Source organism: Phycodurus eques, chromosome 4 (assembly GCF_024500275.1).
Source record: "Phycodurus eques isolate BA_2022a chromosome 4, UOR_Pequ_1.1, whole genome shotgun sequence".
NCBI lineage: Eukaryota > Metazoa > Chordata > Actinopteri > Syngnathiformes > Syngnathidae > Phycodurus > Phycodurus eques.
In genome coordinates this window covers 13,046,343-13,069,487 of record NC_084528.1, presented here as the reverse complement: position 1 = coordinate 13,069,487, position 23,145 = coordinate 13,046,343, and the positions used below count along the sequence as shown (strand labels likewise).

At 42.6% G+C, this 23,145-nt stretch overlaps 2 protein-coding genes across 5 annotated transcripts in view; one reads left to right on the top strand and one right to left on the bottom strand.

Annotated features, from left to right (window-relative positions):
• The window catches only part of adam22 (ADAM metallopeptidase domain 22), a 76,414-nt gene that overhangs the window by 33,291 nt on the left and 19,978 nt on the right, over positions 1-23,145 (top strand). For all 4 annotated transcript variants that reach the window (XM_061674011.1, XM_061674010.1, XM_061674012.1 and 1 more), the window contains exons 6-10: positions 476-542; positions 18,401-18,464; positions 18,542-18,618; positions 18,965-19,039; positions 20,099-20,170. In XM_061674011.1, the coding sequence (XP_061529995.1) occupies positions 476-542; positions 18,401-18,464; positions 18,542-18,618; positions 18,965-19,039; positions 20,099-20,170 (355 nt within the window). The remainder of the gene's footprint in view (positions 1-475; positions 543-18,400; positions 18,465-18,541; positions 18,619-18,964; positions 19,040-20,098; positions 20,171-23,145) is intronic.
• Positions 8,151-15,372, bottom strand: cldn12 (claudin 12). Its single transcript, XM_061674022.1, has 3 exons — positions 15,201-15,372; positions 13,019-13,279; positions 8,151-11,039 (listed from the first exon to the last, which is right to left on the bottom strand). The coding sequence occupies exons 2-3, from the start codon at positions 13,235-13,237 to the stop codon at positions 10,215-10,217; spliced, it is 1,044 nt and encodes a 347-aa protein (XP_061530006.1). The 5' UTR covers positions 13,238-13,279; positions 15,201-15,372; the 3' UTR covers positions 8,151-10,214.

The window sequence follows — 23,145 nt, the reverse complement described above, 5'->3', positions numbered from 1 at the left end:
GGGCCGTTACCCCGTAATGACAAGGTGGCCAACAATTTCAGGTACACATGCAAAATGTTCAATATGATTATGAAAATTTAATATATAATAATTCAAGTTTATTTTTCCGGATGTTTATTTTTCAATCTATTTTTCTATAATGGCTTCCATAGCACCTCCCAGATGACCTGCACTTCTTGCACTAACATGGCTGCGAACACAGAAGAGCAAGTTTACAAAAGCAGTCAATGTATAATTTTGAAGTATAATTTCCACATACTGTGAGTCACAAAACTTTCAAAACTGTTGTTTAATTTCCTTTTCAGAATACAAGGCAGATCACTAAAATCGTGACATATTCCACAAATGTCCCACAGGCTGGACTATAGAAACAAATATCTTCAAAAATGTCCTAATTAGCTGTTTATATCCCTTGAATTGATGAATAAAACCATAGCTATTTGTGCTCACGTGCTCTCCTTTCACTCTCTTTTAGTGGGATGTTTTTCGATGGCAATCACACGTATCTGATCGAACCTGGAGGAGAGGGCGGCGGTAACCACGTAAGTGTTGTTGTCTATTCACACCCGCGTTGATGAATAATCTGCCCTGGGATGGGGGATTGAATGGGATTACGGGATTGAAACGCGGGTCAGCTATTGTCCGGAGAGGATCACGAGACAAAAGTAATGTACACACACCCGTACATAAGGTATTGACAATCTTCCAGCAAACTCTCAGGACAAAGCAATGTGCTCACTTACAAGGAAGCCTTTCACTAATTGGATAAAAACAATTAAAGGCATTATGGTCGAAAGGAGAGGACGGATCTGTGATTGCCTCGAGACGCCCTGAGACTTTTTGCACGTGTGCGTCTTCATGTCCGCTCTAATTAAAATGTCCAGGAGATGTGTGTTTCTTTCTGTTAATCAGCAAAGAGCAGACGAGATAAAAGAGGTACAGGACTTGGGCTCAAGCTTATGTCCTTACTTGACATAAATGATAGATTTACAATAATGGCTGTGCCGCAAAACGCTGAAGGTCAGAGGAGAAAGGCCGCAAATGAAAAATGTTGGAAGGGCAAACATGACTATAACAATTAGATGTACAAATTAGATTCTCTGTCTGTATAGAATTTAATGCAGAAAAAGAGAGGTTGTTCCTTAGCCTTCCTTGTTCTCCGCTCGTCAATATTTGCTGGAGGCACTGAATTATTCGAGAGATCAGAAAGTGAGTTTAAATTTTCTCTAGTATACTGTCTCTTTCTCTAGTATACTGTCTCTTAGAACTTGTGGTTCTTTTTATTCACACGGGAAAACATTTGAGGATATCCTGTTTTTGGGATGTGGGAGGAAACCGGAGTGCCCGGAGAAAACCCATGTAGGCACGGGGAGAACATGAAAACTGGCCGGATTTGAACCCGGCTCCTCAGAACTGTGAGGCAGATGTGCTAACCAGTCGTACACCATTCCACCCTGTCATTATTAATATTATAATCATAATTCATTGTATTATCATCAATTATATCATAAAAAATATGTAAAATCTGTAATTTTACTAAACTTGTTTGAATGTATTATCTATAATATATTAATTAACCAATTATTTATAATCATAAATAAAAAACATTGAATTGAACCAATTTTAGGGGAAAAGTGCAAAAATATTACAACAAATATGATAGAATTCTTGATCATTTAAATACTCGGTGGGCCGGATTAAGGAATGGAGGAGTCATATATGGCCCTCGGGTTATACTTTGCCCACTGCTGGGTTAGGCCTTTTTGGAATAATATTAAGCAATGTCACTGTTACTATTACAATTCATGTCAAGTGAAAGTGGAGTTTAAAACAAGTTAGACAGGAATACAAAGAAATGGCAAGAATCGAGGCAGACTTGCAGGAACAAAATACCGTATTTCACGACCGTAAGGCGCACTTAAAAGTCTTACATTTTGGACGGGGCGCCTTATGATGCGGTGCGCCTTATGTGTGCACCGAGTTTCAAAATCTGTAAATGTTGTTGTGTGACTTTGATGAGCGCTCCGCTTGACTGACTGGGAGCATTTCCTGCCGACAAGCTGCTTATGTAGAGGAAAAGCGGACGTGACTGAGGACAGCATGCAGACGTTAAAGGGGGAAGGGTGCGCGTGACAGAGGAGGCTAAAGGCACGCCCCCAATACGGCTATATTGGCTAAGGACCCCCGAAAACGGCACCTACGAAGAGACACGCTTATGAAGCACAGTTTAAACTGCAAGCTATCAGTTACGCGGAGGAACATGGGAATCGAGCAACCGCGAGAGAATTCAAGATCAACGAATCCATGGTTCGCAAGTGGATGCCTGGGCTAAGGTATCTGCGTTGACTGACTCTGACAATGACGAGAGGGAACCCGGCGTGTTTGTTGGAGAACTTGCCCAGCTGTTCATTCTGGATACAGAAGATGAGGACTTTGATGGATTTGTGGATGAGGATTGATAAAAAAAAAAAAAATAACATGAGTACATTGTTAAATACTTCAATAAAGTACAACCGAACTCGGTTTTGCTCCTGCTGCCTTTTTAAAAACATACGCTAGCGTGCATGCTAACGTATGTGTTAGCGTGCATGCATGCTACCGTATGTTTTAAGATAGCGTATGTTTTACCATGCCTGCGCCTTTTAATACGGTGCGCCTTATGGTCGTGAAAATAGGGTATGTGGCATAGCTCTCCGGAACATAAACATGGCCGCACACAACATTGTGGAGTGATCATGTCATGTAATTTACTGGAATTGTTGTTAAATAACGTAAGATCATATTTAATACATGTAGTAAATTGCCGCACTTTAATTAATCCAAGAGACTGTTTATGTGCTTTGGTAGGTGCTGCTGTTTTGGTTAGCAACAGAGCTCAAATAGGCTCAGCAGTTAACACTTTAATCTCTGTTGAATGTGTGTGGAACATAAATTAAGATAATTATAGCATTTTCCCCTGATTACTTGAGGGAGGGAGGCATGATGACGCACCAGGCAAGAAATTGGGCCATAGCGTCTATTAGAGGGCTGGACACTACATGAGAAAATACTGCATTTTATATGGGATTGTGCAACGCTTGCTATAATACAAGAAGGACACGTGTGTGACTTTCGGCTCGGCCCGTCAGCGGTCGCCACAGCGAGTCACTTGCATGATGTGTTTGGCACCGTTGTTCCGCCTTATGGCCTTCCTGACGTAACCCACTCGTTTTTTTTTATCGACCGGCACTTGCTAGGTATTGAAGCACTTGCCGGGAATCAAACCCGCACATTATGCAACAAAGGAAAAGGCATGTACCACTACACTACCAGACATGGAGGACACAGAAAAGGTTCAAGGACAACTGTAAAAGATGTCCATGTAAAATTACAATGCAGTCTCGAACAGTAATTACCAATCGTACCGCGTCACATTGGTGTGTTGTGTGAGATAATCAGGTGTGGCGTGAGGTTAAATTTCACTTTATTGGTCCCAAAATTATTATTTATTACAAACAATGTATGTTTGTTCGGTTAGTAATGCCGGTGACATACAGTATAATATAACTGTGAGCCAGATGTGCTCGCCAGTCGCCCACCGTGCCGCCACAGGCGGAACAAATAGGGATGATAGCCTGCAGATCCACTTGTTGCCATTCATACAGTATTTATATGCTTTTTTCTTCTGTTTTGTGGTGTGACGTGAGATTTTCCCAAAATAAAATATGTGCCTTGGCTCAATAACAGTTGGGAAACACAGCTCATGAAAAAGTCACTGATAGTGTAGTGGTGCACTTGCTGACTTGGATGCAGGCAGCGTGGGTTGTGTTCAGCGATGGTGTGAATGTGACTGTCTCTCGCCCACAGTCAGCTGGGATAGGCTACAGCTCATCCGTGGCCATAATAAAGACAGGCACTATAGAAAATGGATGTGAAGATATGTCATATTGTGTAAACGTCTTAGGTAGATTTGTTGTGTTGGAAAAGCTATGCTGCTTTATAAAAGTGAGCGTACAGACCTCCACCCAAAAAAATAAAAATAAAGTCAGTGTTGTATTAGTGGTTGTTTGTCCATCTGTTTGTTAGTTGGCAGGTTTGTTCCTGGTTCATGGAGGATGATGAACAGATGGGAGGTACCATTAGAATTACGGAGGGTGACACCCTCGTGACTCAAATAGTCAATAAATTAAAGTAACATTTCCTCAGAGGTTTGGTTTGAGTTACACGGTTGCTCTCTCGGGCCATAGTCACCACACACCCGCTCTAAAAGCTTCTGAGCTCTGTTCTGTTCGTGTTGTTAAAAGTCACAGATCACTATCTGTCAGTATCGTCTGCGACTGTCGGAGCTGTGAGGCGGCGATGCGCCACCAGCTTGACGGTTGTGATGTACTTTAAAGTCAAAGTACAAATCACGAGAGGAGGAGGCGTGTCGGCCATATGGTAGATCCATCTGCAATCCCCCACCCTGCCGTCGCAGCAGAAACATTAGCACAAAAAGCTGCTGAAGTTACATTATATGTTGAATTTTCCGGTGTCTAACGTCAACATGCTTGCGCACCATTCAAGCACATTAGTCAGCAGTTAAGCATAAGGTGCACATTGCCAGGTGTTCCCATGAGTGTTCACACAGTGTGATGGTGCACACTTTGAGGGAAGATGCTGAAGAGGCTGATGGCGTGCACAAGCACAAAGTAGCATATTGTTCTTATTTTTTCCACAACTCTGCATGCTTAGCTGCTCCTTGGAGAACATTTGAGCAAACACTTGCAGCTGGTCAGTTGGAATAGCCAAAATGATGAGATTGGTAAACATAAAACGTTTCTTTTCAGGTTTCTGTGGTATCTGTTTCTGTGATCCGCTTAATTCACTGCATGTGAGTATTTGATATACACCAGATGGATTTTTGGTTTACAAAATAATCAATCCGGCGGCACGGTGACCGACTGGTTAGCACATCTGCCTCACAGTTCTGAGGACCCGGGTTCAAATCCGGCCTCGTCTGAGTGGAGTTGGCTTGTTCTGAGCGGGTTTTCTCCGGGTACTTCGGTTTCCTCCCATATCCCAAAAACATGCATAGTAGGTTAATTGAAGACTCTGAATTGCCCGTATGTGTGAATGTGAGTGTAAATGGCTGTATGTTTAATTGGCTGGCGACCAGTTCAGGGTGTACCCTGCCTCTCGCCCGAAGATAGCTGGGATAGGCTCCAGCACGCCCACGACCCTAGTGAGGATAAGCGGTATGGAAAATGGATGGATGGATAATCCATCCATCCATTTCTTTATTAGGGTCATCAGTGTTGAGCAGGAGTCTATGCCAGGTGACTTTGGGCAAGAAGCAAGAGCCAACCTGGTCGCCAGCCAATCGCAGGGCACATATATACGAACAACCATCCACACCTAAGGACAACTTTGCGTCTTCCACTATGCGACATAATGTTAAGCAGCCCTAAATTTACACTGAGCTTTTCCGTTTTTCTGTATGGCTCTGAAGATGAATGCCTCAACAGCCACTTCCCCTTATGTCTTTATTTAACATTAATAATGCGAAACAGATTTTATAAAAAACAATTTCAATACACACAGAACACACTGTTGTATATTTTCATCTTAAATACCTGGAAATATTTGTACATTAGAACATGTATATTCTATCTCTAAACGGGGTTGTTTATTACAATATTGATGACCTATAATGTAACCTCAATATTAGGAAGGGTATTGACTTTTATATCTGTATATATATATATATATTATATCTGTATATCTCTTTTTATATCTGTAAATGTTTGCTATGATCCAAAAAAGCATTTGAATAAAGGCCCCCCCCCACCCAACAGTAGATCCCATCTGCACTTGAGTAATTAAACGCCCAGCCCACTATTTGCAGAAAGACAGTATTACAATTTCATTCTTTTTGTCTTGTGGGTATACAGTCAATAATGGCTTGTAATGTTGAAACATACATTTAAATGTTTGTTCAACGATGATGTTTTTTTTTTTTTTTTTTTTTTTTTTTTAATGATTTAGCTCAGAATGTTGTAAAAAGTGAGCTGATATTCACTTTACTTGATAAAGCACATGTGAGATGATCTGAGTGTGGATTAAGGAGGCTGGATGTGGGGGATGGAGACTTGTTTCATTTGCTGATGATATGGTGGATTTGTGTGTGTGTGTGTGTGTGTGTGGAGAGGGGTTGGCAGGTTGTGACAAGGGGGTGCTTGCTTAAAGCGCCAAGAGGATTTTTTTGTGTGTGTGATTGAATAATAAGATTGAGGGGAGGGGGTGTCTCCTGTACTCCAGCTCATTCGCACACGCAGAGACAACGTTGCATTATATTCATGAGCCAGCCAGCCACCAGTCTGCATCTTCAGTGAGATGCCGTCTCCCGTGGCAACACAAGCTCCGCCCGCCATATCTTTGTAGCCAAACAACATATGAAAGCCATCTGTGTTTAGAACCTTAATCCCCATCCATTGCACACACCCCGCAGAGTCTGGAGGCTGCGTATGTATTTCTCATTGGCCAAGACAAAGAAGAAGACTGTGGTCAGTCAGCAGTAATGCATTGTGTTCTGCATATGCTGCACTTTTATTTGAACAAAGCTCTTATTAATTATTGGCCACTGAAGTCCGCTAACATTTAAAAAGAGTTTATATCAAAGAGGCACACTGCAGCGCTTTATGCTGCCGGCTGCTTCATTTAACATGCTCACTTCACTTCAAAGATGAGACTAAACACCAGGGAGCTAAAAGCTGCATTTTAAATAAGAGCCTAATCACCTGATGTTCCCCTCCCTTGAGACTGTGTACACGGAGATTAATTCTTATCAGATCATAGAGCGGACCAAACATCAGGGACTTCATTATTGTCAGCTCATGAGGGCAAAATAAGGTTTGATTGACAGTCATGCACACTCACTGGACAGTTCATTAGGGACGCCTGAACAGTCCAATCCATTCCAAGATAATGATGCTCTGTTCACTTTTGATTGACACTGTCAGTCGTTATTGTCGTGGTGTAAACTGCACTGCATCGTATTGCAAGGCAGTTCTTAACCACGGCAAACACACAAACCCAATAACAAAAATGTTGAGAGCTCTTTTGGACTGTGCAAGTGTACCTAATGTTGTTGCGAGAGAGAGTGCACAATTAAAATGTCTTCCAAATTTGAAACACCAGAGTGTTGTCAAACAACCCTGCCGAATTTGAAATATTAAAAAAAAAAAAATCACCAAGTATATAAAATGAGGCTTGAAATCAAGCATATTCTCTCCACTCTCAGACCTTCACAACTACGTTTGAACACCGACAATATATCCGCCTCCAGTGGCTGGAATATATGCCACCGGCTCATCACAGGGCTCTAAAGCGGTCACGCCAGCTGACTACACGAAGGGAAGATGCATTTTTGTGATGTAGCCATAGCTAGCTAGCTAACCGCACGTCACAATTGCGCTGGATAACCCCTGATGCTAACAATGGCGCTCAAGTTCTTATATAGTGGGGCAGGGTCGAATCACGGTGGACTTCAAAGTGCATCACAGGGGTGCTGTTTTAGCCACGCCCATCCATCCGTTTTCCGTACCACTTATCCTAACTAGGGTCGCGGGCGTGCTGGCGCCAATCTTAGCTAACGCTGGACGAGAGCTGGTTACACCCTGAACTGCCAATCACATGGCACACATAGACAAACAACCATTCACACTCGCACCCACAGGCAATTTCAAGTTTTCAATTAACCTACCATGGATGTTTTTGGGATGTGGGAGGAAAGCGGAGTGCCCGGAGAAAACCCACGCAGAACATATGCAAACTCCACGCAGGCGAGGCCTGATTTGAACCCGGGTCCTCAGAACTGCGAGGCACGCCCCAAAACTAAAAAATAATTAATAAAAAAACTGTAATAAAATCGACGTTTAACAGTCTCCACAATTGAGTACTACATCGTTGTCTGTGCATGTGTTCAGCATTTATCTTCAAAAATATATAACCTTTTTTAGTCCCACAATGGGGACATTTTCAAAAAATAGAATAACTTACTTTGAAAAAAATCTCAAAATTTACTTTGTTAGGGTCTTTGTCTAAAAGTGTGATTTGAGACAACCTCTCCAGTTTTTAATTCACTCTACAAATTAGATTGTATGTGTGTAATGAAGGCACAGAGATGACAATCACAAGTACATTGTGTTTAATAGGAAAAAAGTGAGGGTAGAAAAACATTTTCGTTTCATTGACTTCATTCACAAAATAAAATGACAGACACATTTGTCAACAGAAATGCTATACTGTGCTCATCATGAAAAGAAAAACAAAATCTGTTCAGGAATGTTTAAAACTTCATAAAGCTCTACTGATGCTTTTTCCTACCACATTTTAAGTAGAAACATATACTTCCATAAAGTATCATTCTGTACATAGTGGCATTTTATTATTGATGTGCAGATTAGCATACATACAGTAACACACAAGAGAACACAAAACAACTAACAGTTAAAAGCATTGTAAACTGGCACAGTATGTACTACTCAACATTAGTACGCACAATTAGTGTATTGCCCTTCCACATCACATGAACAGTGATTCATGTTACACAAAAGATAGTATTTTAGTAGTGATGATGAGCACCTTCATCCTGAAGTCAATTTGTGACTCTTCAAGATTCAATGTAACAGCAGAACAGTTGGCATCCAGTGTTAAGGCTTCCAAAGGTAAATGTACACGCATGCAACCATGACATCTTGTCAATCTACAGTGGAACCTCAAATCAAACACCTATTCTGTAAAAATCTTTACGTAACATTTACTTATACTATCCTGTTATAAAAGCTTAAAAGTTAATTATAGTATTATAACACTAAAATAAAGAAGACACATAACAGACAAAGGAAGCCCACAGGTAGTGAAGTGGTGCATGCTGTTGCCTTTCATGCAGACAGCGTAGGTTCGAGTCCCTGCCAGTCCCAAGCCGGATAAAAAAAAAAAAGGGAGGGTATCGAACAAATCATGCGAGTGACCCACTGTGGCGACAAGCCAAAGGTTGCAACAACAACAGAGAGAGTGCCAGAGTCGGTTTTACAGGTACTGCTGAATTAGAAAACAAAAAGCAAGGCAAGCTTGGGGAATTAATCCATTTGATGTTACGTAAACTTAAGTCTCTTGAAATCTGCTGATAGCTCGCATGGAGTCATGTGATGGTGGTTTCAAACTCAACTAAAAATTTGTTGCATATAGTGGTGCCTTGACATACGAGTTTAATTAGTTCCGTGACCATGCTCGAAACTCAAAACACTTGTATCTCAAATCATCTTTTGCCAGTGTAATGAATGTAAATGCCATTAATGCGTTTCAAGCCTTGTGCTCCTTTTGGTGTGTGTACTGGCCACCAGGGGGCAGTATTATACGGTCATCCAGACAAAGACTATCACAGCTAAGTGACTCAGTAAGCTGCAGTAATAGTCGTCTTTTTTTTCCCACGGAGGATAAAGAAAATATCCATCCATCCATTTTCTATTCCGCTTATCCTCACTATGCCTATGTAATTGTGATATTGTCTGTCTACACGTGTTGTTCCACTGTTTGTGCTCAAATATCCGTTGCTTAAAGTGTTATAGCATCACGTCGAGTGTGGCGATTTAAGCTTGTGGACGTTGAAAGTAGTGTGGTTGTTTGAAATTTTGTTTTTGTTTTTACAGTAAAAAGTGTCAATACACAGCTTGAAGCCTTTTTTGAATAATATTTCACTATATACCAAACTGCTTGTTGTGAATTAAGTTGACTAAAGTCAAAAGCAAAAATAATCAGCCTTGCGATGACTTGTATCTCGAAAAACTCCGTGGAGTCACTCGTACGTGAAGGCATCACTGTGTTCTCAAAAGAAGAAGTAAAAAAAAAAAAAAAAAGGTTGAACTCAAATTGTTACCACTTTTGGGGTGTTTGACTTTAAAGGTTCCACTGTACCAGGAAACCAATAAATATTTGGCATCCAGTGTAGTTAGTTTGTAGGCACTCATTCATGGCTAGTGACTGTATTTTAGTATTGTTCCAAGACATACAAAGCTGTGTGCCCTGCAACTTTTTGTTAATTTTCCTTCATATCATAAAATAAGTCCAGAACTCTTCACCGGTGCTCACTTCTGTGATCAGCAATTTAGTCAGGCTCATAAAGAGTCATAATATTAATTTAAGCTGACCCTCTTCGAGAGTAATAACATTAATGTGAACTGGAAAGACATTTCTTACTGTGTCACCACTGGAATGTCAATCTCGATGGCAGACATCCGTGAGCGGGTGGAGTAGCGGTGGCCGGCGTAGCTGGGCGCGTAACTGTGTGAGGGTGCGTAGCTTTGGGAGGGTGCGTAGCTTTGGGAGGGTGCGTAGGTCTGCGAGGGTGCGTAGCTGTAGGCCTGGGCCCCACCCGCTTCTGAGCCGTAACCATCAGGGGCAGAAATCTGAGACATGTACACTTGTGGTGGGGCAGGGGCAGCCACGCTTTGAATGTAGCCTTGCGCGGGCACATATTGCTGTGTGTCAATCACCGTGGGAGGATAGGCCTGAGGCGGCATGGGCTGAGGAGCATAAACCGGCGACGGCGGGAAACCGTTGGCCGTGAGCGGCTGGGTGGACGCAGAGGTGGACATAGAGGGAAGGGGCAACCAGAATGGCGAGGGCAGCTTCTTACACATGCAGTACCACATGAACATGAGCAGGGCGGCCAGCATCAGCCCCCCGGAGCAGCCTATGGACACGTACGGAGCAAACCCGTCCGAGAAAATGTTGTCGTATCTCTTGTTCAGCTCCTTGGTACCGAACAGGAACCACACAGAGGGTGCGATAGCGATGGCGCCGCCCAGGAAGAGAAACGCGCCTGCCACCAAGTGACAGCCGGCACTGTTCACCAAGAACCGGATGCTCTTGATGTCCGGTTCGGGCTTGTCGGAGCAGCAGCAGGTTTTACACATCCCAGCCATGCACAGCAGCAAGGCCAGAGAGCCAAAGGCCAGTCCCGCAGGTACGCAGAACTGCAGCAACCTCAGGTCCAGTTGATCCACTTTGGAGTACCACTGCAAACATGACACCATTGACGCCAACTTAGAACTTTGGTTGCTGGACTTACTACCCTAGCAACCTTTCCCCCAAAATGCACAAAGCAACAAATGTGGATACTTTTAAAATTCATTTGGACACTTTCAGCAACTTTTCAAAAGTGACTCAAACTGGTGATACTATATGCTAATGCACTTACTCCGTAGAGATGAAAATCAAGCCATTCTTGAAAAAGGTATTTAACCTTTGTTTTAAAGACATACACATGTATTTCTCTGGTGGCTTTATTTGCTAAATTCACTTGACACGTTAAAATAGTTCAACCACCAAGAGAATTGTGAGAGAAGTTTTAGAATTGTATTCTAGTTATTATCCCATCGAGTAATCAGATGGAAATGTATTTTACATTGTTAAACAATGTGAATGTGAGGTACAGGTATTATTTTGTCCACTCAGAGTCGCTAGCCTCATGGTCTACTGTAGTATCTGTGACTTTGAGTGTGTATGGCTTTAAAAGTTGCCTTTAAGCGACTGAAAGTGCAGAGGCGGCTGTGTCTATTCTAACCACTTGCAAGGGCATCACAATACATTCCAACTAGTGAACATAGGCTATATTAAATTAGCTATCATCAACATGTTACCTTGTGTCGGCGATCATAGATGTGCCGTTGTGAAACACATTGCACTTCATCTTCCTTGTTAAGTCTGAAATGAACCCAAACTTTGCACATTCTCTGGCTTACACAGACTTTTTTTCCTGGCTCGCCGCCATCGTGCCAATTTATTTCTACGCAAATTGGTTTGTGCGACCACAGTAACATTAGTCCAACTGGAAAAATTATCCCAAGGGAAGCCTCGAGACAGTGATTTTGATTCTACCTTTTTTATGATTGCATGATTTAAGTTATTTGATTAATCGTTTTGCAACCCTAAAACAAATATAATTTCTTGTTTATATTACATTTTGCAGATGAAAATGTGATGATAAACAACTTTCAAATCATGTTTTGCTGAACTGGCCAGTTAATTTGACCAATCCCAAAGTGTTTGTCAAACTCAAGGTGTAGCCCCTCCAAAAAATAATGGATTTGTTCTTTATTTTAGTTCTGTACTAAAATATTTTAGTTCTGTACTAAAATTGCAATTTTTGTATACTTTTAACAGATACAAGCATTTTGCCCCCACCAAATCACTTTTGAACATTAATTAAACAATAGTTGTTACTGTCCTTAAATATTTTCTTGCCAGAATTTTTATGACTTCTGATTTCAAATTTACTGCGATTGGCTGGCAACCAGTTCAGGGTGTACCCCGCCTCCTGCCCGATGACAGCTGGGATAGGCTCCAGCACGCCCGCGACCCTAGTGAGGAGAAGCAGCTCAGAAAATGGATGGATGGATGGATTTCAAATTCAATTTGTTTTTGATAGCTATATATAAATACAATCAAATGCAGGAAAAATTGTGTAATACGCTGTTTTTGTGACTTTCGGCTCATCCCACCAGGGTTGCCACAGTCACTCGCATTTGGCACATTTATTCAATTATTTATTTACTTACACACACCACACGTCCTTCCTGACGCAACACATCCGGACTTGGGACCAGCATGTACAGTGGCTTGGCAAGCCAAACCGTGTCAAGATCTGCATGAAATGCATGTACCACTATACTACCTCAGTGCGTGTACATGTAATATAACATGACATTTATATGCTTTTTACAGTCAAGTTATATATAGGCCCTTTGAGGGAAATCATAACTATGATGTGGCCCGTGATGAAAATGAGTTTGACAACGGCCATGGTGTAATTTACACATTGTATGCCTACTACATAATTACATCATCATGCACCACTTAGTAGCAAATAGACCCGCCTTTGGCAACAAGGCATGATACAGATGGTGTGATAGGACATCTACAGTGGATGATGTGAAAAAAAATGACTATTTCAACACTGTAGCGAGAGACTACAGACAGAATCCCACAGGTGTACCTCGGCATCATAGTAATAACATCCCGAATAGCCGTCTTGCTTGACACACTTGGTCCACAGCCCGTCGTACACGCTGACGTTCTTGGCGTTGCGATTGAAGGTGACAAGTCGGGTCACGCGCCACTGAGGGACTAACGCTGCCACGGCCAAGCCGGCCAAAGACACGAAGGCGATGATGAAGGCAAAGGCATTTGTGGCATGAATGTCCCGGCAAGACATTGTGGTTGGTCTTGAGAGGTATTGCAGCCAAGGAGAAATGACCTGTTGAAAAAATGTGTTACACATAATTAGCAACATTTTGGATTGAATACACCCCCCCCCCCCCTACTTGTAAAGTGGAACCCCAATTTCACGGATATCGGAGGTAACAAGTAACAGACCGTCTGGACAGTACATGTCTCCAAAAATAGTTTCCGGTTGTCACTTAAACCGGCGTTGACGAAGTATATTAGTTCCAGAATTGGCCGCTGTTGTTTACTGGCGTTGTGTTGCAATGTTGGCAAAGACATACATATTTCTGGGTCACAGATATACAATATGACTAGATCCACTCAACACACATGCCTGTGCCTACGTGGTGGCCATGTTGAATGTGGCGACATTCAACAATGCATTGATGTGTCTGCTCAGAAAGAGAGCAGCATGGTGGCGTTTATTTAAAAAACAAATATATATATATATATTTTTTTTTTTTAAACTTTAAGAGATGTCTCTGGAGCCGTCCTGCAGTCTGGAACATGCTATTTCTGGTATGGTAACAGTTTTTTTTTTGTCAAACTGGTGATCTATTGCATCTAATTAACGGATCTGGAAATTGGGCGCACACTAAATCCCAGAGGCTCATGAAAGCGACACGTTACAACATGATGACAACTGATTGTAACCATGACCAAGCACACCAGCATTGTAAGTTGGCATCAAATTGAAAGCTTTTCAAACATTTAAGCTTTTTTATATTCATTTACTATTTTAAATCCTTTGTACTGTACTGGACGTTTTAGGCCACGAAAAAAAGTACAAAAGAAAATGTTTGTACTGCACAGTAAAATGACCACGAAAAAAAGTGCTTCAATATAACGGCCAATTGGCTGTAACGGATGACCCTCCCCCCCACCCCACCCCTATTAGTCCATTAAATCGTGGTTCCACTGCATAAGATTCTGCTCATGTTGTTAATTTCTTTGTCACCTTTTTGAAAAATATTTGATAAGGTGGTCACAGCAGTAAAAAAAAAAAAAAAAAAAAGTTAAAAAAACTTGATTCCACTTTTGTAAACCACTCTAATCCCAGCCACATTATTAGTGGGGGAAAAAACTCCATTGCCTAGCCCTACATCACCTGATGATGTGATAACAACTCTTTTAATGAAGTAAGTCCACAGGCTGACCTAACTTTGTGCCCCCCTCTTGTATTCCTATTCACCGCAGTTAAGTTGACCTAATATCCAATGCTCCTGAGACAATGCTCTCATTTCATTAGCAAACAGTAACAAGGACGCTGAGGCGGAGGCTGCTGGGAAAGACCAACTGAACAATACACAACAGAATACGCTTAGAACTACATAAGTCTGTTATTTTACTTTCACAGCAAGCAGCAGTGGCTGAGTGGGGAAAAAAAGTTGCTCTTTATTTTCAACGGGTACATTTCAATGAAGTAGAACAGTGGCAAAAGCTTAATTTAGTGAAGTACTTCAATTCAAAATCTTATTATAGAGATGCACTACACACACAGAGTGAAATATTGAATGATTTAATATATATATATATTGACGTATAATTTTGATGACCAAATTCACCATCTCTAGAAAGTAGAATAATATGTAACAAACAATCAAGAAACAATGAAAATAATTTGAAATGTACAAATTAGGCACCAATTTGCCCTCAGAAAAATATTTTCCCAAGTGTTTAATGAATCTGCCGTACTACATGCGTGGCGAGCGGACGACTGCGTCAAGTTGTATTTAAACTGTATTCATTTGCAATACGAACCGTTTATTGTGTGACTAAATCAATGACCTCAATGTAAAGACGTGCTTATCTCGAATTTAACGCTCGCGTCCGTTCGCTAACTCGCTAGCACAGCTGCAACCTGTTGAGTGCCGAACTCTTGTTTGACATCTGCGATGCTAAACACGGTCACGCTCGAAAATAAGGTGCGTCAGAACAACTCTGGCAAATACCTTGTTTTCCAGCAGCCGGGCCGTGTTTATGTCTTTGGTCGCAGCATCTCCTTTTAACAATAAGGCAGATCAAAGCGTGCCGTTGAAGTACAGTAGCTAGCGCTAGCATTAGCATTAGCATTAGCGGCATAAACAGGATGTCGCCTCTGAAGACTTGGGAGGGATTTTCCCACCCCGCTGTCTCGCAGGCGGTTAACAACGACTTTATAGAGGGGGTCCGCCACGAAAGGCACGCTCAGTTACCGCCGTACTTGATTTTTCAGTTTGTTTGTCTGTTTTAGATGTATGGCCTATAGATGTTTCATACACATATTTGCTGCAATGATGACATTTGTGACTGTTGGATTAGTAGTTGTTTGTTAGATGGCAGGCTAGTACTTTGGTTTCCAGTGGTTTGAAGTAACGAAGTACAAACACTCCAATATGTGTACTGTACTTTGGTATTTATTTTTTGACTACTGTTTACTTTTACTCCCTCCATTTGAAAACAGATATCTGTGCTTCCAACTCCTTACTTCGTCAAAAGAGGCTAATTTTTTTTTTAAACAACATGATATAAAAAACAGAAATAGAAAGAGGTACAAATCAACCGTGGTATCTGTGAGAAACTTACAGATGGTGGGCAGAAAAAAACAGGGGCAACGGCAACATGGAAGAACATGGAAGAATGTGAACCAGGGCACATTAACAACTGTAATGCAACAGGTTCAGAGAGCCAAAATATTCTCTAGATATGGCCTTTTTGAAGAAATTTGTTTGATTATGTCAGGTTCAAGAATGCTTCATGTGCTGTGTCTTGTCTCAGTCTAAAAGCCACAACGCTTCTGGTGTTCAAAAAGTATATGTAGAGTAATCTGAAAAGAACATAACTCTGCTAGTTGCTAAGGTGTTCCCCCCCGTTATTGTTAGATAATTTGGTCAGTTTGCAATGTTCTCAAAACCATGGGAACGCATTGTTTTGATAGTATGGCCATTGAATTGTGGATTGGGGAAGGGCGGGGGGGGGGGGGGGGGGGGGGGGGGGGGGGGGGGGGGGTACTTGTGCCAAGTTATCCAAATTGGTATTGTATGTAATTGACAGTGAAGAGTTCATTTTTAATTTTTACTTTTTACTTTTACATTAGTACAATTACATTTTTACATTTTTTTTAACTTAGGTGTGTTATTTGACAGAAGAGTCTCTGCTAGGATGCTTTGGCTTTGCCAGAGGAGAGAGAGTGAGTATATTGGTAGAAGGGTGATGACGATGGCGCTGCCAGGCAAGAGAGCGAGAGGAAGACCAAAGAGAAGGTTGATGGATGTCGTGAGGGAAGACATGATGGCAGTTGGTGTTAGAGAAGAGGATGGAGGATACAGGCCAACATGGAAAAGGATGACACGCTGTGGCGAACCCTAACGGGACAAGCCGAAAGGAAAAGAAGAAGAAGACTGCTGCTGGAGTTTAACTGCTTTCATCAGTATCTGTAGTTTTAGTTTACAAAAAGTGTGTGTAGTTTTGCCACCTCTGCTGGTTTCTTAGGATATGATGATGAACAGATGAATGGTCCCATTATTATTCTGGAGGTGGATCAATACCAGTGATTTAAATAGTCAATTAGTGGATTGAACCACAAATGAAAATCCTTTGTAATTAGGTTATTGCTAATAAGCTGTATATTGGTATAATACATTGTTTCCCAACATTTATTGGGTCTGTTTAGTTGAATACAAAGCTGATATACTTGCAGGAGTCATTCTGTTGTATGAATGGCCGCAGGTGGATGCACAGGTTTATTGAACCTTCTGCCATTTCATGGAAGAACATTACATTCTTCTGGCTGTCATTATACATCACTGGCATAGATAGATACGCAAAGATATAAATGAAATTGCATAATTTCCTTCAGCATCCCTAATCTGTCATAACACACTAGTGGCTTGCAGACGGGTAATACAAAATGACAAGAGGTCCTTTACAACTGTACCGACATTCTGAGGTTCCGATCATCGTGCAGTGATCAAGTGTGCCCAGTACTGTAAAAATACGTCGTCACACGGCACAGCAAGGCACACTCAGTTGCCGCCGTACTTACTGTTTTTCATTTGATGGGTTCATATTTATGGCCGAGATGTGTTCTTCACGCAAATATTTACTGTAATAATAACTTTACGACTGCTTTTAGATAGGTTAGCGCTAGACTACGGCGTGTTCTGGCATGTGTACAAATTCATTGCCAGCAATGAAATCTCTGTGATACAAAAATCCATTTATGAATATGAAATATTTCCCCCTTTTTTTTTTTTTTTTTTTTTTTTTTTACCAAGACAGTTTTCAATTATTATTCCACCTCATCAACTAGCACTTTATTTTAATGGTGTGCACTACATATTGATATGTGCTATTTTGATTTGAATGTTCAACTTTTCTATTACTAATTGTATTAATGTTGCTTAGTTTCACACCCATGTTTAATGTATACAGTTCAGGCATTCATTTGATGGCTCAAGCTTCAATTCAAAGCATACAGTAGCTAACACAGACACTACAATACGTAGACTTCAGCTGCTGTGTATTCAAGAACATTGGTACAGACTTGGCATAAACAGAGATCAGTCTTTCTCCTAATTGACTCACTTTTAAGTTGTTAAATTGATTCAGGGCCAGGCGAGTCCTGCAAAAAGAGTATTTAGAAAAAGCCAGTAAATGGTCACCTTCTCTCTAAACCAGTTTATGGTTGTCATTAAATGTACTATTTCCAGGCTGTTCCTCTTCATGCTTGCAATTACCACGCTTTTCTTTTGTTTTGGCCAAAACGTAGTGCTTTCACTGAGAACATTAAAAATGACAACAAGGTGTACTAGTGGTTAGCATGTCTGCCTCACAGTTCTGAGGGTTGGGGTTCGAACTTCGGCTTAGGCCTTCCTTGGTGGAGTTTGCATGTTCTCCCTGAGCTTGCATGTTTTTTGTTTTTTTTTGCGGGAACTCCATCGTTCTCCCACATTCCAAAGTCATGCACATTAGGTTTGTTGAAAACTGTAAATTGTCCGAAGGTTTGACTGTAGTAGTGAGTGGTTGTTTGTCTGTATGTGAACTGCCATTGGCTGGCGATCAGTCCTGGGTGTACGTCACCTCTTGCTGAAGTTAGGCTCCAGCTGAATGGATGTCCAGCATGCATAGATGAACAATGCATCAATAATTGTTGTGATTTTCTGTCCTTCAGGGCGATGTCCACTTGATGTACAAATCTGGAGGACCGGTTGAACTTCATGACTTGACTCTGAGTGGTAAAATTCAGTGCTGTCAAATTTGTTTTTAAAATAATTGATTTTAAAGTTCAATACTAGTAACAATAACCTCTTAGGTAACCGTCCTGAGCCACCCTTTCCCAGTCCTCCATTCCCTGGCTCAAGAGTTGTTCGCAGGAGAAAGAAGAGACAGGTATACACAGGCCAATTAAGCTAAATGGTCAGAGTCTCACTGATGTGTTGTTTTTTGTTCACTAACTAAAAGTAAATAGAGAGCATAGTTTCCTCCCTCTCACATTCCTCCTCTTTCTCTCCATGAAATATTTACGTTGTGCATCATCATCATCAACATTTCTCTGTTTCCCTGAGAGCTGCTCTCATCTGTTTTTCGGGAGGAGAACAAACTTTATGTTGCCAAGCGAAGTTTATCATTAGTGACTTGATATGGTGTTACCAGGCGTCACGTGACCGATCAATTATTATTATTTTTATTATTCATTTGATTCTTTTATTATTCATTTGATTTTGATTCTTTTCAGGCTCCACACATGTCCCGAAGTGTGGAAGATGAGATCAAATACATTGAGTTGATGGTCATCAATGACCATCTAATGGTAAGTTATATGTACATATTACAAAAACGTGGTCTGGTTTGCTCCTTTTTTTGTTTTTACTTTTTTCATTGTAGTTTCTCCCATAAGTTTTTTTAAATGTTTTTTAAATAAACCCTAGCAAATATCACTGTCGAGCGAAAAGCATCTGCAGTGGGAAGTCTAACAAAAGCTATTCCATGATGCTGGCTGACTTCAAAGTTGTTACAATTTCAAGACAATTTTTCCCACAGGGAACAATGGACAGTCGATTAATTTGTTGGAGGTTCAAACTGTCACCATCATAAAACGTTTATTAACTCAACACATAATGTTTTAATTCTTATTCTAATGAGAATTTAAAAAGTGAGTTATACTGTAACTAAAATAAAGTACTCACCCTTTGAAGACGCATGATTGACAAATAATGGAGAGGGAGCATGAAGGTGTTTGCACAGTGATACTGTAATGTAGTGTATTTACGTTGCAATCTGTTTGGTAAAAATTCAATTGTTCATATTGCAGTCAGCAGCCAAACACTTCCCCATGTGGTAGTTAGTTCAGTTTCTTATTTCCTGGTTATTACCACCCTTTTTTCTTTGCAAAACACAATAATAACCAAAGAAAACGCACACTTGAGAGTTATTGCTGTTGATGTTGATGAGCTGAAGTATTGTGAGATTTGCATGTGGCATGATGATGGTTTGTGTAAGCTTCGCGGCATATTTTTTTCCACATAATTTTTGGTTGAACTCCAAGTTCTACATATTTAGGGACATTTGATGTAATTTGGAGTTTAATAATAAAAAAAGCAATAAAAAAAGAATCTTAAAATTTAGGGATACTGTACATTACACATTCACTGTTTTCGGTGTAATGTTGACGATATTACTTTTTTTTTTTTTACTGGACATTAAAATGTGTAACTAAGCATTAATGAAACATTTGAAAGTCTTTTACAAATGAAAACAATAGCCAACTGCTGATAATATAATACATTTACATTCAAATATTTTCAAATGAATTTGCTCAAGATGCTGTTTTCCACTAATATGTGTGTCGCTTCTCGTTCTCTCTCTCCAGTACAAGAAGCATCGCCTCTCCGTTGGCCACACCAATAACTATGCTAAGTCAGTGGTCAATATGGCTGACATGGTAAGAAACGTATCGATCGTCCTCTCTGAAAGCTCGCCACAAGCACTTCCTGCTATCAGCGTTGAGCTCTCATCATACTGATTTCTCATTTAAACAACCCCACTCTCGTAATTGTAAACAGCCATTAACTGGCCACTCATGAGTACTCCACTTGAGGAGGCTGTGGTGGCATGAATGTCACTGTTGGATCATTCATTTGTGCGCTTTTGTATCGAAATGGGGTCGCGACTGTAAGTCGATCGCATCGCGAAGCTCCGGCGGAAAAGGTCAAGCTTTTTTCTCGCGCCTTTGAAAAAGATCATATGAAGCAGATCGTCTTCGGAAAGTTCTCATTGATTTCCATGTGCGAGTTGAATTTCCCCTTTTCCCGAAGCGGCTGCAGTGAGGAGGCCACAATCATAGCGTTACAAGTCAACTGCTAAAACTGCATTGGGAGGAAGGCCCCGCCCCCAATCAGAACCCGAGCGGTGTTCTGTTATTGGACTTTTGTGCTTATCACGGATTGTCCATAACAAACACCATGTTCAAGCATCAGGGTGTCCACACGTGCACTTGGCAACAGGACACCCTAGGTCGCAGTTCGATGATCGACTTTGTGGTCGTGTCATCGGATATGCGGCCGCATGTCTTGGACACTCAGGTGAAGAGAGGGGCGGAGCTGTCAACTGATCACCACCTGGTGGTGAGTCGGCGCAGATGGTGGGGCAAGATGCCGGTCCGACGTGGCAGGCCCAAACGTATTGTGAGGGTTTGCTGGGAACGTCTTGCAGAATCCCCTGTCAGAAGGAGTTTCAACTCCCACCTCCGACAGAACTTTGCTCACGTTCCGGGAGAGGCAGGGGACATCGAGTCCGAGTGGACCATGTTCTGCGCCTCCACTGTTGAGGCGGCCGACCGGAGCTGTGGCCGTAAGGTCGTTGGTGCCTGTCATGGCGGAAATCCCCGAACACCAACTGGATACCGGATGGGTGGATTGGTGGTCACCAACGGGGGATGCCGACAAGCTGAAGAAGGAGTCCTATCGGGCCTTTTTGACCTGTGGGACTCCTGAGACAGCTGCTGGGTACCGGCTGGCCAAGCGGAATGCGGCTTTGGTGGTCGCTGAGGCAAAAACCCGGGCGTGGAGGAGTTCGGTGAGGCCAAAGAGAAAGACGTCCGGATGGCTTTGAGGAAATTCTGGTCCACCATCCGCCGTCTCGGGAGGGGGAAGCAGTGCACCACCAACACTGTGTATAGTGGGGATGGGCCACTGCTCAACTCGACTTGGAACATTGTGAGTCGGTGGGGAGAATACTTCGAAGACCTCCTCAATTCCACTGACACGCCTTCCCATGAGGAAGGGTTCTCTGAGGCGGACTCTCCTATCTCTATATCTCTGGGGTTAAGGTCACTGAGGTGGTTAAAAAGCTCCTCGGTGGCAAGGCCCCGGGGGTGGATGAGATTCGTCCGGAGTTCCTAAAGGCTCTGGATGTTGTGGGGCTGTCCTGGTTGACATGCCTCTGCAACATCGCGTGGACATCGGGGACAGTGCCGCTGGATTGGCAGACTGGGGTGGTGGTCCCCCTTTTTAAGGAGGGGGAATGGAGGGTGTTTTCCAACTGCAGTGGGATCACACTCCTCAGCCTCCCAGGTAAGGTCCATTCAGGGGTGCTGGAGAGGCGAGTCCGTTGGGAAGTCGAATCTTAGATCCAGGAGGAGCAGTGTGGTTTTCGTCCTGGCCGTGGAACAGTGTACCAGCTCCACACCCTCGGCAGGGTCCTCGAGGGTGCATGGAAGTTTGCCCAACCAGTCTACATGTGTTTCGTTGAGTTGGAGAAGGCGTTCTACCGTGTCCCTCGAGAAGTCCTGTGGGGGGTGCTTCGGGAGAATGGGGTACCGAACCCCCTGATACGGGCTGTTCGGTCCCTGTACGACCGGAGTCAGAGTTTGGTCCGCATATCCGGCAGTAAGTCGGACTCGTTCCCGGTGAGGGTTGGACTCCACCAAGGCTGCCCTTTGTCACTGATTTTGTTCGCAACTTTTATGGACAGAATTTCAAAGCGCAGCCGAGGCGTAGAGGGGGTCCGGTTTGGTGGCCTCAGTATTGCATCTCTGCTTTTTGCAGATGATGTGGTTCTGTTGGCTTCATCAAGCCGTGATCTCCAACTCTCATTGGAACAGTTCGCAGCTGAGTGTGAACCTGCTGGTATGAGAATCAGCACCTCCAAATCTGACACCATGGTCCTCAGTCGGAAAAGGGTGGTGTGCCCTCTCTAGGTCGGGGATGAGATCCTGCCCCAAGGGGAGGAGTTAAAGTATCTTGGGGTCTTGTTCACGAGTTAGGGAAGAATGGAACGGGAGAGCGACAGGCGGATCAGTGCAGCGTCTGCAGATGAGGACTTTGTATCGGTCCGTTGTGGTAAAGAAGGAGCTAAGCCGAAAGGCGAAGCTCTCAATTTACAGGTCGATCTACGTTCCTACCCTCAACTATGGTCACGAGCTGTGGTTCGAAATCCCAGATACAAGCGGCCGAAATGAGTTTCCTCCGCAGGGTGTCCAGGGTCTCCCTGAGAGATAGGGTGAGAAGCTCGGTCATCCGGGAGGATCTCAGAGTAGAGTTTCTGCTCCTCCACATCGAGAGGAGCCAGATGAGGTGGGTGGGGCATCTGATTCGGATGCCTCCCGGACGCCTCCCTGGTGATGTGTTCCGGGCACGTCCCACCGGGAGGAGACCCCGGGGACGAACCAGGACATGCTGGAGAGACTACGTCTTTCGGCTGGCCTGGGAACGCCTCGGGATCCCCCCGGAAGAGCTAGATGAAGTGGCTGGGGAGAGCAAAGTCTGGGCGTCCCTGCTAAAGCTACTGCCCCCGCATCCCGACCTCGGATAAGCGGTAGAAAATGGATGGATGGATGGATGGCCTGCAACTGTTCAAGAGCTTGAACAAATTGTCAAGAAAGAGTGGGAGAAAATACCACCTGAGAAGTGCAAAAAG